General features: G+C 41.7%; 1 protein-coding gene across 1 annotated transcript in view; it reads left to right on the top strand.

Moving 5' to 3' along the window:
* The window catches only part of mtnr1bb (melatonin receptor 1Bb), a 40,905-nt gene extending 24,699 nt beyond the window's left edge, over positions 1-16,206 (top strand). Inside the window, exon 3 of the mRNA XM_060909619.1 lies at positions 15,362-16,206. Within this exon, the coding sequence (XP_060765602.1) occupies positions 15,362-16,206 (845 nt within the window). The remainder of the gene's footprint in view (positions 1-15,361) is intronic.
* Positions 16,207-16,994: the final 788 nt, after the last annotated feature.

Here is a 16,994-nt window from a genome sequence, read left to right as displayed (position 1 = left end):
TCAGAAGCCTGGGAGAGTACTCATCCAGCTTGGACATGAACTTTGGTTCCAGGTGCACCGTTGTGATTCTGTGGAACTCATCCTGGATCTAAAAGAAAAATAATGTAACCTGTAAACCATTTTTTATCTTGAAAATACGAAAAAACATGATTTAGAAAACAGATGGCAGTAACTTAACACATATTGTTTCAAATAGCAGACCTCTCACAACTACAAAGGAATATTTCTGATTACTATAAACTTGTAACTCACACTAGATGCCTCAAATAGAGCCGGCCACCTTGCTCTGATGTCCTCTGTGGAGGGTGCTTGGTTGATGATTTCATTTCTTCAGTGTGCAAAGGTTTTGGCCATCTTTTCTTTGATCAATTTGTTGTTGTCTCTTTTCATTACTTCTGTTAGCAACTGAATCCTTTCCTGTTCTTGACTTTCCTCATCCTCTCCTGCTGGGTAAGGGGGAAGGTAGTTTATTTCTGCCTTTCGAGGCTTTTTCACATTCTTTGCAGACTTCTGGTCTGCAGGGCTCTTGCGCTTCAAGGCATTGCACATCACCTCTGGAACACGGTAGCCTCTGAGTTTGGTACGATAATTTGCCATCTTGTATTTGAGGCTTTGTTGCCAGCCATGAGAAGGAGCCAGGTTCCTTCAGACAAGGATATTTCTTAACAAGTGCCTCAGCAACATCACTTATCTGTGCACTTGATGGATAAGCTGTATACATATATATAGCTTCTGCCAGCTTTTCCAGTATGTCTGCCTTGACCTTTGAGGCAGTCAGAAGTGTTCCATTCTTTTTGTAGTCTTCATCGGCTCTTTCAAGGCACATCTCAGTCTCATATGAAGCTCCGAATGACTTTGAATCACTATATAGATTTAAACTTAATATACAGCCAGCCCAGTAAACTTGTTTGGTAACTCGCAGTGACGCAAAACAATGTTCAACTGCTGGGGCAAGATAATAAAGAATTATTGAAGCTCCTACCTTGAGAGAAAACGGCGGTCAGTTGACGGCTGTGTGGAAGACGTGTCCATGTTTGGCGCGCATTCTGGGCGGAAGTGTACGGCGAGTAAAGAGCCCCCAATGAGTAGAATTTATTAATTTTTGACATCGTTAACTTTGCTGATAAAATATAATGAGAGTTTAGACAGTGATTTTTAGCTGAATTTATTCAAACTGAAATTAGTAAAATGCAACTGTTAAGTAATTAAAATTTGATTAAATCAAAATAATAATATACCAAACTACACACAGTCTTTTTTTTCATGTATATGTTACTAATATTTATTTTGTAAATATTAATTCAGACCAGTCACACTTTTTACAGTGTGGCTGTGGAATGGATAAAGCAGGCTAACATGAAACTTTTGGAATGGCTTTCCAAAGTGCCAGGAAATCAACAAATTAAATTGAACTTTACCAATTCTGCCAGGTAGAGTGATTAAATTACCAACCAGAATTCTGCCAGGAGCTACCAAAACCATTTGGTCAGGGTAAAATTTGCCAAGGGACATTTAACCAAATATTAGGTGTGCTGTATGTATAATTTTGACCCTGCATTGATTTCAGAAAACACAAAATATGTTATCACTTGTGCAAATTCTTGTTTTTTTCTGATTAGAGTTTTTTTTTCTATTAAAGATGGTGGACACCAGTGATAAAGGGAGCCATCAAGATGAAGAAAGAGTCTTATCGAGCTTGGTTAGCTTGTAGGACTCTGGAGGCAGCTTGCAAATACCAAATGGCCAAGTGGAATGTGGCTTTGGCAGTTGCAGAAGCAAAAAGTGGGTGTGGGGGGAGTTCGGTGAGGCCATGGAGCATGAGTTTTGTTTGGCCTCAAAGAAATTCTGGCAAACTATCAGATGACTCAGAAGGGGATGGAGTGCTGCTGACCTCAACTGAGAACATAGTTAGGTGGTGGAAGGAATACTTTGATGATCTCCCAAATTCCACTGACATGCCTTCCAAAGAGGAAGCAGAGTATGAGGACTCAGAGGGAGATTCTCCCATCACTAGGGCTTAGGTCACTGAGGTGGTTAAAAAACTTTTTAAGCGGCAGGGCCCTGGAGGTGGATGAGATCCACCCTGTGTTCTTTGAGGCTGTGGATGTTGTGGGGTTGACAAGTCTTTACAACATTGCAAGGAATTCAGGGACAGTGCCTCTAGATTGGCAGGCTGGGGTGCTGGTCCCCATTTTTAAGGAGGCGGACCAGAAAGTGTGTTTTAACTGTAAGGAGATCACAATCCTCAGCTTCTCTGGGAAGGTCTATGCCAGGGTGCTGAAGAGGAGAATCTGTCCGTTAGTCAGACTTTGGATTCAGGAGGAACAATGCTGTTTTTGTCCTGGTTGTGGGGCACTGAACCAGTTCTTTACCCTCACAAGGGTACTGGAGTGTGCATGGAAGTTTGCCCAACCAGTCTACATGTGACAATGTGCATTCTCTTTGCCAGGGAGCGTGAAGTATTCTTGGGCAATGCCAATCTCACAGTAGACTTGGGCAATGCCAATCTCACAGTCATGGCATTAATTACCTTAGAAATAGGAAAGGGGCCAACAAACCTGGGGGCCAGCTTACATGAGGGAACCCTGAGAGGAAGATTGGCTGTGGACAACACATACTTGCCAACCCTCCCGATTTCAGCGGGAGGCTCCTGATTTTAGCCTCCGTCTCCCGCCTCCTGATCGTATTTGTTAAAAACTGGATAATCTCCTGGTTTTGGGAAATCCCTACCACCAAGTTAAAAATACTCCCAATTATGTCCAATCAGAATCGTATGAGAAACACTGCTGACATCAACTGATTTTTAACCAATCAATGAACAGAACGACAGTCACTTCCATAATGTAGGATTCACCCTGGCTGTCCGACATTTTTTACAAGCATTCATTCATCATGGCCACTAAACCAAATACCAAACGGCAAAAATATGAATGCAAATACCAGGTTGCATGGGAGAATTAATTTCCATGGATAAGCAAATGTTCAACCAGCCAGACCAACGCATTTTGCAAGGTAAGCGATTCACTGACTGCACAGTTAAAGTTTAGAAGTCTGTATGTTTACATCCGGGTCTCGTGAATTTATTTCAGTTGGAAAATTTTTAATGCTGGGTCGGGTGGCCGTAACTATCGAATTTGTTTGGTGAGTGTATTTAAATAGTGTGGTAGTGTCTTAGTGCTATTTTTAATTTATTTTTGAAAGTTTTAAGTGAAAGTTTACAAGTGAATTATCTGGAAAGTGATTGATTTTGATAGAATTTTGAGGTTTTAAGTGAAAGATTATTAGTAAGTGTATTTTGGTAGTACTAAAATTTTGCATTCGAGTGAATTTCTTTGTGGAGTATATTTTGATAGTATGGTAGTATTTATTGTGGCATTTTTAAATTTTGCTTGAAAACTTTCAGTCAAAGTTTGCAAATGAGCAAATTCCTTTGATGCATTCCGATAGGATTTGGATAGTATTTCTAGTGCTTTTTAAAAATTCTGTTGGAAAGTGTTGAGTGAGAGTGATGCATTTTAGTAGAACTAAGACAGTGCAGTATTTATTTAATTGAGTTGTTACTATTTTGGTCAAATCTTATTAAAATTTAATTTATATATGATATTATAGTTCTCTGTATTTTTACATGAGCTTACAGAAGGAAAACACATTTGATGCAATCCAATAATACTTTCATTCACTATGACTATTTTAAGAAATTATAAACATTCTTCTAAAGCATCACTTGTGTTAATTTCTGTGGGTCTCTGTATGTATACAATATTCAGGCATGAGATTTTTCAGCTAAAAATCTGATTTAAGACTTCCCTTTCATTGTTATTATATTAAAATTCAAGACAAGTATTATTTCAGATTTTTCACTCTGAGCTATCTCATGCCTGATACACGAATCCCATAACCTATAGTAAATTGATAGAACAATATCAACATTTCAAAAACTCTTTAATTGTATAAATTTCAAATGGTTTGCAATTAATTGGGATCCACTGTTTTTATCATTTCGACCGCGCATCATACCCTCATCCAATTGAAAATGTCGTTCACGCACTTTTCTCCCCCATGAGAATTTTGAAAAGTTGGCAAGTATGACAACATGACCCTTTTTCCCAGGTGGTAGACAGGAGCTGACCTGCGATGTTGCTCTGCCATCCTCTTCCAGAAGTCATGTCCTTCATAAGCGACCATGAAGAAAATAGTAATCTTAAACTTCAATGCATCTGATCCAGCTCTGTATGTGGAACACAACATTTAATAAAATCCAATTTCTTCTCCAAATCCCTTTCTATATCTCTCATAAATGCATTTTGATAATTTGAAGAGAGGGCTTACATAAGCATCTTACAGGACCTGGGGACATTTTGAAGCACAGTGGATTGCTATAGCAGAACTGGTGTCTTTGATGTGCACAGTTTTCACTGACTATAAGGTAGAGAGAGAGGGCTTACATAAGCAGATGATAAAACTGATGTTATTTTGTTGTAGTAACCTTCTTTATAACACCTTGATGCTATCATAGTGCACCTTTGGCCTCCAGTGTTCACCAAGCTGTGCTACAAAGTTCTAATTAAAGTTTCTGCAGATAATAATTCAGGGAATTATGTAGTAGATAAATATCCTTTGCAGAAAATATATTTATTTCAATTCTTACAATATGCTGCAATCAAACAGTCTTACACAGTCCTAAAGTCATGTTTGCAGTAGCAGATTTAGGTATAGGTGACATGTGCAGTCACCCAGGGCAGCATCTTGATGGGATGGCATGGAGTGCCTGCACAAAAAAAAAAAAAGAAAACTGTGACATTTGTGCGTTTGATTTTCTGTCACTCATTTTCACATCATGTCAGTGATATCGTGTCAACATGTGAGTCAATTAACCTGTCAGAGTGGTGCACTGATTCGAGTTTGTGGCCTAGGCAGGTTGCTTAGAAGGAGGGGAGCAGGGGGTAAGTTGACCCACTCCACACTACTGGAAGCCTGAGATAGGGGGAGACCACTATATAAAGTACTGTGCAAAAGTCTTAGGCATGTGTAAAGAAATGCTGTAGACCAAAAATGGCTTAAACATAATGAAATTAAATGTGAGTAAGCCACAATAAATGAAATAAAGTCAATATTTGGTGTGAGACAACACTTTGCATTAAAAAAAAGTACTCTCAGGTAAAATTAGTGCAGTATTATAAGGAAATGAGCTGTAGGTTTTACTGAGCATCTTGCAGAACCAGCCACAGTTCTTCTGGACACTTTGTCACACTCGCTTCCAGTGATGGGAATAACGGCGTTAGAAATAAACGGCGTTACTAACGGCGTTACTTTTTTTAGTAACGAGTAATCTAACTAATTACTTTTTACATCGTTATAACGCCGTTCCCGTTACTTACAATAAAATACTATGCGTTACTTTATTAAAGCTGTTCTCATCTGGCACGCTGCTCGTTCAGCCTTTCTTTACTCTGCTTTCGTATGGGGCGGGGAGACGCGAGACAACGGCACAGTAAGCCAATCAGAGTAGATTTTAACAGCAAACGTAGGTAGGCCACGCCTACTGCACTACTGCGCACTCTTTCAATGAGAAGACACAGCGATGGCGAGCGGTCAGCCCAGCACTGCGCTTTCACATTGGAAATACAGCCATTACTTTTCATTACTTGAAATAAAAGGCAAAAATGTGTACGTGCAATGCACATTATGTCGAGGAACAAAGCGTTTGTCCTCGTCAGTGGCCAGTAATTAGTAACATAATTTTAATAACTACAAAAATATATTAAATTTGATAGATGTCTTATCTCACATTGTCCCACAAAAATATTAATATAGTGGAGATAACGTTACTAATTGGTTCTGTTAAGTGTCCATTTCAGTCATTAAACACATTTAACATTCACTTTTATTATGATTACACTAATTGAATTTGATTTTTTTTTTTTTTTGGAGGGGGAACAAAATGTAACGGAATAATTACTTTCCCTGGTAATTAGTTACTTTTATCACAAAGTAACTCCGTTACTAACTCAGTTACTTTTTGGGAAAAGTAACTAGTAACTATAACTAATTACTTTTTGAAAGTAACGTGCCCAACACTGCGTCGCTTCTTAATTTTGCACCAAAACCCAGTAGCCTTCATTATGTTTCCTTTTTTAATTTGAAAAGTGGTCTCTTATGTAATATGCTGCTCAGATACAAACTTTTTTTCTGTCACATTTAATTTGTGCTGGAAAATGAACGTTTGGAAGTCTAAACTGTTTTAGTACTACCTTGATAATATAGACGTTATAAAACAGAAATCTACAACAATAACAAAGTTTGTATGAAAAAAATAGGGTGCCTAAGACTTTTGCATAGTACTCTGTGTTTATATATATATATATACACACACACACACGCGCAATCAGCTGGATAGTACAGTGGTAATGCTCACTGACTACAACATGGGAGATCGGGGTTCAAATCCCGGTCAGGGCAAAACATCATCCAGTAAGGGTACTTAGGCAAGACCCCTCATGATATATCAGCCTACCTCAGGAGTGAAGACATAACTGATAGAGTCATACCGGCTCAGACGTCGCCCGGGTCAACAAGGTCTGTGTCAGGTGCTAGGGAACCAGGGCAAACTGATGAGAAATTGGCTACTGGAACAAGACATCGATGGACAAGGACAGAAAATACGGATTTCCAGAGGGGATACATGCAGCAAATGGGGGACCATAGGATACTTCGAAACCCACAATCAAGGCTAACAAAGAAACAGCTATTATCGAAATCTACACATCCGAAATCTACACATCCATAATCGATCACAACTAGAGATTAATGAAATACAACAACGATGCTACGGCAAGGGGAAGACAGGTCAGCGGGGAGATGTCGTCGTCATCATCATCCCCACAACCAGAGATTGGGTACCAGGCCCCAACAGCTAACAGCCTCAACACAAGAGCTGCTGACCTGAGAAGGAAGATCATGACCCAACTGGAAACCTGGAGCCCCCAACGAATACCGAAGCTGAGTTGCCAAGTACCTTCAGAAGATCTACTTGTGAATGATGCTCTGAAGACAATCTCCACAAGAACCATCACTGAGACCAACAAGCTGATACACAGTACAGCAACAGTAATCATGGAGATGCTTGGACACAAGGTGGGCTCGGGACGTAACAAACAGTATCCACCATGGAAGAGACAATTAGAGGTCAAGATAAAGGCAGCACGGAGAGAAGTTAGCCATCTAGCTGAACTACAGAAAGGGAACATGGTGAATAAAGGGGCACCCAGGAAGTACAACTCACTCTTCATACCAGAGGCACTCGAAACTGCCAAACAGCGACTAACAGCTCTGGCCACCCGGTTGAAGAGATACACCAAGAAGGGAGAGGCCAGGAGAATAAACAAGCTGTTCTCCACTGAACCAGCCAAGGTGTACTCTCAGTGGCAGGGGAACAACAACCGGTCAGACCCACCAAGAGCTGAGGTGGAAAAATACTGGAAAGACAGATGGGAAAGAAAGGCATCACACAACACCGATGCCCAATGGTTAGTGGACCTAAGATCTGACCACAGCAACCTCCCAGAACAAGAACCAGTAACCATCTCAATGGCAGACATCCAAGAAAGAGTGTCAAAGATGAAGAGCTGGACAGCACCAGGCCCCGATATGATCCATACGTACTGGCTGAAGAAGCTAACTGCACTCCATGAACGCCTAGCAGCACAGATGAACCAGCTGCTGAGGGATGAGACCCACCCAGAATGGCTAACCCAAGGCAGGACAGTCCTAATCATGAAGGACCCCCAGAAGGGACCCATCCCATCCAACTACCGGCCAATTACCTGTCTCTGCACAACATGGAAGGCCCTGTCAGGCATCATTGTGGCAAAAATGAGTAAGCATGTGGCTCAATACATGAGCGAAGCACAGAAAGGGATTGGCAGTAACACCAGAGGAGCCAAGCACCAGCTACTGGTCGATAGAACAGTTACCCGAGACTGTAAGAAGAGACAGACCAACCTGTGCACTGCCTGGATTGACTACAAGAAAGCCTATGACTCAATGCCACACACATGGATACTGGAATGTCTGGAACTGTATAAGATCAACAGGAACCTTAGGACCTTCATCCAGAACTCAATGGAAATGTGGAAGACAACCCTAAAGGTCAACTCAAAACCCATTGCCCAAGTCAACATCAAGTGCGGCATATACCAAGGAGATGCGCTATCACCACTGCTGTTCTGCATAGGCCTGAACCCCCTCAGTCAAATCATCACGAAGAGCGGCTACGGGTACCGATTCCGTAGTGGGGCAACAATCAGCCACCTGCTCTACATGGATGACATCAAGCTGTATGCCAGGAACGAGCGAGAAATAGACTCGCTGATCCACACCACCCAGATCTACAGTGATGACATAGGGATGTCATTCGGATTGGACAAGTGTGGCCGGATGGTCTCAAAGAGAGGCAAGATGATCCGGACTGAGGGGATTGACCTACCAGAGGGCAACATAGGTGATATCCAAGACAGCTACAAGTACCTTGGCATCCCACAGGCTAATGGAAACCATGAAGAGGCCACAAGGAAGTCAACCAAAGCCAAATACCTCCAGAGAGTAAGGCAGGTCCTGAAAAGTCAGCTGAATGGTAAGAACAAGGTCCGAGCCATCAACATGTACGCACTACCAGTCATCAGATACCCCGCTGGTATCATAAACTGGCCAAAGGAGGAGATAGAAGCCACAGATATGAAGACTAGAAAGCTCCTCACCATGCATGGAGGGTTCCACCCCAAGTCCAGCACCCAGAGACTATACACTAAGCAGAAAGAGGGAGGCCGAGGGCTAGTGAGCGTCAAGACCACGGTCCAGGATGAAACATCAAAAATCCGAGAATACATCAGAAAGATGGCCCCAAAGGATGAACTGCTAAGTGAATGTCTCAGGCAGCAGAACCCTGATGAGAGTGCAGAGGAGGAGGAGGAACAGACAACCTGGAGGGACAAACCCCTACATGGCATGTACCACCGTCAGATAGAGGAAGTGGCTGATATCAAGAAATCCTACCAGTGGCTGGATAATGCAGGACTGACAGACAGCACAGAGGCACTAATCACGGCAGCACAAGAACAGGCCATAAGCACAAGAGCCATAGAGGCCAGGATCTACCAGAGTAGATCAGACCCAAGATGCAGACTGTGCAAAGAAGCCCCTGAAACAGTCCAGCACATAGTAGCAGGGTGTAAGATGCTAGCTGGATCAGCGTACATGGAGAGGCACAACCAAGTGGCTGGGATAGTATACAGGAACATCTGCAACCAGTATGGAATAGAAGTACCCAAGTCCCAATGGGCCATACCACAGAAGGTGGCTGAGAACAACAGGGCCAAGGTTCTGTGGGACTTCAGCTTCCAGACTGACAAACAGATCCTGGCTAACCAACCGGACATAGTGGTGGTGGACAAAGAGCAGAAGAGGGTGGTGGTGATCGATGTGGCGATCCCAGCTGATGCCAACATCAGGAAGAAGGAACATGAGAAACTTGAGAAGTATCAAGGGTTGAAAGAGCAGCTGGAATGGATGTGGAAGGTCAAGGGTGGCATGGTCCCCGTGGTAGTGGGGGCACTTGGGGCAGTAACCCCCAAACTGGGAGAGTGGCTCCAGCAAATCCCAGGAACAACATCTGAAGCCTCAGTCCAGAAGAGCGCAGTACTAGGAACATCGAAGATACTGCGCAGAACCCTCAAACTCCCAGGCCTCTGGTAGAGGACCCGAGCTTGAGGATGACATGGATACCACCCCCACTGCCGGGGGTGAGAAGGAGATTTTATATAATTTTTTTTCCTTCGTCCCATAGCCAGCAAGGGCTGTAGGGCACCACTGATGACAATTTAATAGTCCCTCATTGGTGTGTCTAGGGCATTTAAACTTGGCAGAGCCCATCCCTCTCCAAGCTTGATCAGTGGACAATTTATAGTAGCCAGTTAGCCTATGGACTGTGAGGGAAACCAGAACGCCTGGAGGAAACCCACACAGAAAGGACACCATCAGCTACTGGGCTCAAACTCAGAACCTTCTTGCTCTGAAGCGACAATGCTAGCCACCGCACCACTGTGCTGCCCCATATGTGTGTGTGTGTGTGTGTGTGTGTGTGTGTGTGTGTGTGTGTGTGTGTGGTGTGTGTGTGTTTTCATCTTAATTATTGTTTGTGTCACAATAAAAAACAATTTTCACCTTTAAAGTGGTGGGCATGCTATATAAATCAAATGGCGTTAACACCCAAAAATCCATTTTAATTCCAGCTTGTGATGCAAGAAAACAGGACAAACACCAAGGGGGATGAATACTTTTGCAAGACACTGTACATTTTTTAAATTGAAAATATACTTTAGTAATAGTGAAAAGTATTATGCATTAAAACTACTCCTGTAAGTGCAATTTATTGGAACGAGTTACTTAAGTACATGTAAAAGGGTAAATACAGTTAGGTCCATAAATATTTGGACAAAGACAACATTTTTCTAATTTTGGTTCTGTACATTACCACAATGAATTTTGAACAAAACAATTCAGATGCAGTTGAAGTTCAGACTTTCAGCTTTAATTCAGTGGGTTGAACAAAATGATTGCATAAAAATGTGAGGAACTAAAGCATTTTTTAAAAACACAATCCCTTCATTTCAAGGACTCAAAAGTAATTGGACAAATTAAATAATTGTAAATAAAATGTTCATTTCTAATACTTGGTTGAAAACCCTTTGTTGGCAATGACTGCCTGAAGTCTTGAACTCATGGACATCACCAGACGCTGTGTTTCCTCCTTTTTAATGCTCTGCCAGGCCTTCACTGCAGCGGTTTTCAGTTGCTGTTTGTTTGTGGGCCTTTCTGTCTGAAGTTTAGTCTTTAACAAGTGAAATGCATGCTCAATTGGGTTGAGATCAGGTGACTGACTTGGCCATTCAATAATATTCCACTTCTTTGCTTTAATAAACTCCTGGGTTGCTTTGGCTTTATGTTTTGGGTCATTGTCCATCTGTATTATGAAACGCCGACCAATCAGTTTGGCTGCATTTGAGCACAGTATGTCTCTGAATACCTCAGAATTCATCCGGCTGCTTCTGTCCTGTGTCACATCATCAATAAACACTAGTGACCCAGTGCCACTGGCAGCCATGCATGCCCAAGCCATCACACTGCCTCCACTGTGTTTTACAGATGATGTGGTATGCTTTGGATCATGAGCTGTACGACGCCTTTGCCATACTTTTTTCTTTCCATCATTCTGGTAGAGGTTGATCTTGGTTTCATCTGTCCAAAGAATGTTCTTCCAGAACTGTGCTGGCTTTTGTAGATGTTTTTTAGCAAAGTCCAATCTAGCCTTTTTATTCTTGAGGCTTATGAGTGGCTTGCACCATGCAGTGAACCCTCTGTATTTACTTTCATGCAGTCTTCTCTTTATGGTAGATTTGGATATTGATACGCCTACTTCCTGGAGAGTGTTGTTCACTTGGTTGGCTGTTGTGAAGGGGTTTCTCTTCACCATGGAAATTATTCTGCGATCATCCACCACTGTTGTCTTCTGTGGGCATCCAGGTCTTTTTGCATTGATGAGTTCACCAGTGCTTTCTTTCTTTCTCAGGATGTACCAAACTGTAGATTTTGCCAGTCCTAATATTGTAGCAATTTCTCGGATGGGTTTTTTTCTGTTTTCGCAGCTTAAGGATGGCTTGTTTCACCTGCATGGAGAGCTCCTTTGACCGCATGTTTTCTTCACAGCAAAATCTTCCAAATGCAAGCACCACACCTCAAATCAACTCCAGGCCTTTTATCTGCTTAATTGAGAATGACATAACGAAGGAATTGCCCACACCTGCCCATGAAATAGCCTTTGAGTCAATTGTCCAATTACTTTTGGTCCCTTTAAAAACAGGGTGGTACATGTTAAGGAGCTGAAACTCCTAAACTCTTCATCCAATTTTAATGTGGATACCCTCAAATGAAAGCTGAAAGTCTGGACTTTATGTCCATGTCCATTATATAACTATAACTTGAATATGTTTCAGTAAACAGGTAAAAAAAAGAAAATTTGTGTCAGTGTCCAAATATATATGGACGTACAGTAACTGTATAGAGGATATTACATGGTTGCACAAAGCTATGAATTTTATCTTTGAGTGGTGAATATATTCACGAGTGAGTGAGGCAAACAAGTGAAAATATTTTCAACACAAGAAAATAAACTTCATATCTTTGTGCCACCATGTAATGTTTGTTATATTATATGGAAAAAATCCACAAAAAATGCAAATTAATCAAAAGAGTTTTAATTTTGAACCAGTTCGCCATTTTGACAAGGTACGTCCAGTCAGCAGGAAAACACTGGGAGTGACGTCATCAGAGGGAAGTCTCAGAAAACATGTCACTCAGATCAATGATGTATTTTATATGAAAAAATGCAAGTTTTATAATATAGACACATTCACAAATAAAAAAGTACCCAAATTTATCAAAACACTTCATTGATTTATGTCATGGTTTTGGATCTCCATATCCCAGATGTAGCTCGTATGAAAAATATGCGTGGCGTATTTCCCAGTACAACACTCGTGTCCATATAATATAATGCATTACTACCTACCTCTGATTAACATCAGTGTTGCATTTGGGCAAAAACCTCTTCATATTAACCCCAACACAGTGAAGGTTTCCTCTGGATGTGAATCTGCCAGTCTGATGATGATACATTGGTGATACCATAAAGCACATCGAATGTATGTGATTGTCTGCTAATTTAGCTCAATTTCTGCTTTATGGAACTAAAGAGAGAAATCATGAAAATAAATTTGTGCTTGCCACTGCTATGCTGCTCCCCCCCCCAATCACCCTGAACTGTTGGTAGCTCTGCACTGTGATTACTAGTTAATATAACATTTGACTATAGTCTATGTACCTCCTACCATAGGCAACCACTGGCTAACGGGACCAATGTCCTGTAATGTGCAGCATAATAGGAGACTGAGGGTCTAAATGTTTCCTCTAAAAGGGTTAAAATCTAACAAAATATTCTTCCATAAGTATCTCATGTTCACTGTGAAACTGACAACTACTTGGTTATAAGCAGTGGCGGCTGGTATTCAAACAGGGGAGGCTGGTCGGTTACGATATTTCCAGATTTTAAAAGAAAAAAGAAAAAACACATCAATTTTGCCCATACTCTTGCCTCTGATCTGGCTGATTGTTGGCAGGGTCACAAAGTGTGAAATAACAGGTTCTTTTGGCCCATTAGCCTACTGTCCAATATACATGATGGTGGTGTTGGGGGGGGTATATTTTAACATTTTATATTTTAAAATTGTGGCATGTTGTTTAAAAATTGATCATTATTGAAAGCAGCTCTTTGTCAGGAACCTCAGCAGTAACAGCAGAGTGTTCTGGAATAGGCACAAGCACTGAACTTGGGGAGCCAAACATAGAGCTGGGTGCCACACATTTCATTCAATGACACTTTCCCTATATTTTACTTATTTTGACTGAGAAATGTTTTATTGACAATTTTGATAACCCTTCACTTTTAATCCAGGTCTGTAGTGTGAAATGTTCTCGGCTGTGTTTTTGTTTAAAAATGTTTTCCAAATTGTAGCTGTGTTTAATTCATATCCAGAAAAATATATATTCCAATATAATATACTCAGCATAAACATTTTAAATAGATTCTATATTTTTGGTCCATCCATGACATATTACTAAAGTAGCCTATTTACTGTTGTTGATGTGGGTCACTTGCTGTTAGCCAATTCACTTTCTCGTACCAGGAGAGCTGAAAGGAACGAGTATTATTCCCTACCTTTTTCACCAAGTCAATTTGAGGCATTGGTCTACCCTGCTCTTTAATTTTAATTTTTTCCTCCAAAGGAAGACTGGCAAATGGGTTCGCCAAAATTAAATCAGCAATGCTTGGCATCCGTGCGCAGCTTTCTTGCTAGCTGACTAGCCCCCTCAAGTTCAAGTTCAGTCACTCAAATAAACAAAATTTCTGGAACTAAGATAGCAAACTTGACAACACTATATTTACACTTTATTTACAATGAAAATATATACAAACTAAAAAAGCTGGTAGAAACCGTATGTAATGAATGAAATCGAAATGTAAGCTGATCTCTTACAATACACCACACCACTTGCAAATCCGCATGAGATTCACCGCTGCCTGTCTATATTTGAAACGAGCTGTCAATCAAAGAAAATATCCGGCCGCTTTCACCAGTCACCAGTCTCTTCGCGAAAACTGCCATGTCCCTCCCACTGTGAAGCTCGGAGTCTGTAGGCGGGCATTTTCGCAGTATTTGTCCAATAACCGTCTTGCATTTTGAGGTTGAAAAGCGCATAGCTCCCAAATGCCATTGAAGTCCACTGAGGCTGGGAGTCCGTGAGACTCCGTGGGCGGGCGTTTTCGTAGTATTTGTCCAATAATCATCTTGCATTTTGATATTGAAAGCGCATAGCTCCCAAATGCCATTGAAGTGCACTAAGGCTGGGCTGCATCGCGTTGTCACGAGGGGGAAAAACTCACGCTCACATTAGGCGAACTGGGGAAAGTTATAACGGAATGATTTTGCACTGTAGTTGGGTTGAGCACATATATTTCTATGATTCTGGATCTGAAATAGCAATGTTATAAGGTCGGCTATAACATAAGCCTAGCGCAATTCATCCTACACGATGTTCGTCATTTTTAGAGGAGGCTGAGCCTCCCTCGTTGTCTTAGAGCAATCGCCCATGGTTATAACCCATCACTTCTTTTTATAAGTGTTATACTTCAATTATATTTCATTCATATTGCCCCTGGGCGGCACGGTGGTGTAGTGGTTAGCACTGTCACCTCACAGCAAGAAGGTCCAGGTTCGAGCCCCATGGCTGGCAAGGGCCTTTCTGTGCTGAGTTTGCATGTTGTCCGCGTGGGTTTCCTCTGGGTCCTCCGGTTTCCCCCACAGTCCAAAGACATGCAGGTTAGGTTAACTGGTGACTCTAAAGTGAGTGTGAATGGTTGTCTGTGTCTATGTGTCAGCCCTGTGATGGCCTGGCGACTTGTCCAGGGTGTACCCTGCCTTTTGCCCATAGTCAGCTGGGATTGGCTCCAGCTTGCCTGTGACCCTGTAGAACAGGATAAAGCGGCTAGAGATAATGAGATGAGATATTGCCCCCATTTACAACAGATTCAAGCAAATTGTTCCACATGCTGTTTTGTAAATTGCATGCTACAATTCCTTGGTGTTATGTTGGCTAATGGAAAGTAGGAAAAAGATGAAAGTGTCTGTAAAAGTAGCTCTGCTTTTTTATGATTATTATTTAAAAAACTTTCTTCTTATTCCTCTTTCAGGTAACATGTTTGTGGTTAGCCTGGCATTTGCTGACTTGGTGGTGGCTTTCTACCCATACCCACTGGTCCTGTATGCACTGTTCCATGATGGATGGTCTGTGGGGGACACTCAATGCCAAGTGAGTGGCTTCTTAATGGGCCTGAGTGTAATTGGTTCAGTGTTCAACATCACAGGCATTGCTATCAATCGTTACTGCTACATTTGCCACAGCTTTACCTATGGGCGCTTCTACAGCTTACGTAATACATTGCTACTGGTAGCACTCATCTGGATGCTGACTGTGCTGGCCATCCTCCCCAACTTCTTTGTAGGCTCACTGAGCTATGACTCCAGGGTCTACTCATGCACATTCACACAGACGGCCAGCAGCTCATACACAGTGGCAGTGGTGGTGGTGCACTTCCTGGTACCCATTGTGGTAGTGACCTTCTGCTACCTCCGGATCTGGGTGCTGGTCATCCAGGTCCAGCGCAAAGTGAAGAAGGAGGAGCATGGCAAAGTGCGACCCAGCAATCTGCGAAATTTTGTCACCATGTTTGTGGTGTTTGTGCTGTTTGCCATCTGCTGGGCACCACTGAACATTATTGGCTTGGTGGTGGCTATGGACCCAGAAGGATTGGCCCCTCGTATCCCTGAGTGGCTGTTTGTTGTCAGCTACTTTATGGCCTACTTTAATAGCTGCCTCAATGCCATCATCTATGGGCTGCTCAACCGGAATTTTCGTGAGGAATACAAGCGTATTGTAACATCTGTGTGGTTACCACGGTGGTTTGTATCAGAGACATCCAGAGTTGCCACAGATGCCATGCGAAACAAACCCTCTCCAGCCATCAACAATGAGTGAATACAACACACAGACAATCACTTTTCTCTCTTGCTTCAAATGTGAAATTAAGTTTAGTGAAATGCTCGTTTCAAGCCTATTTTCTCTCATCACTTGTCATTTGTGAAAATTTGTAATAATTGATAATTTGTTATTTTCCAGAAAAATGTGCATGATATTATTATGTAATTGTTTATCACTTTGTTTGTGAAAAATAAGCCACAGGCAAAAACGTATAAAAGTGAAAGATTGATAGAAAAGATGTTTTCACATTCAGGAAATGTATTGAATATATTTAAGATATGTACATGTTTTGACTTGGTCTGAAAATGTACTATTTAATTTAGCCTGAGATATTGAAGCCTGTACTATGTACAAACATGCTGCTTTACCAGTGACCTCAATAAAGAAAGGATTCAAAAGAAAGCAATCCTGCTTCTGCAGCAGGTCTCAGTGGTGATGAAGGGGTTGGGCCGGGGATTAAAAGGAAAGAACAAGATGTGTTTAAACCTTATGTCTGCAGATTCACATGGGATTATGCAAAGTGTAGGGGAATTATGTATGCAGTTGTTGGTGATGAGAATGAATGATTATATAAACTCTTTACAATAATTCAGCATACACGTACACTCACCAGCCGCTTTAATAGGAATTTGTTCTTGATTCTAAGATTCCTGTTCTTAGCTGGCAGGAGTGGAACCCAATGTGGTCTTCTGCTGTGGCATGCTGAGATGCTTTTTTGCTCACCATGGTTGTAAAGAGTTGCTATGAGTTGCTATATCCTTCTTGGTAGCCCAAACCAATCTGGC

The sequence above is a fragment of the Neoarius graeffei genome, chromosome 25, assembly GCF_027579695.1.
Source record: "Neoarius graeffei isolate fNeoGra1 chromosome 25, fNeoGra1.pri, whole genome shotgun sequence".
NCBI classification, from domain to species: Eukaryota; Metazoa; Chordata; class Actinopteri; order Siluriformes; family Ariidae; genus Neoarius; species Neoarius graeffei.
Note: the sequence above shows the minus strand (reverse complement) of the source record. Positions and strands in the feature narration are given on the sequence as shown.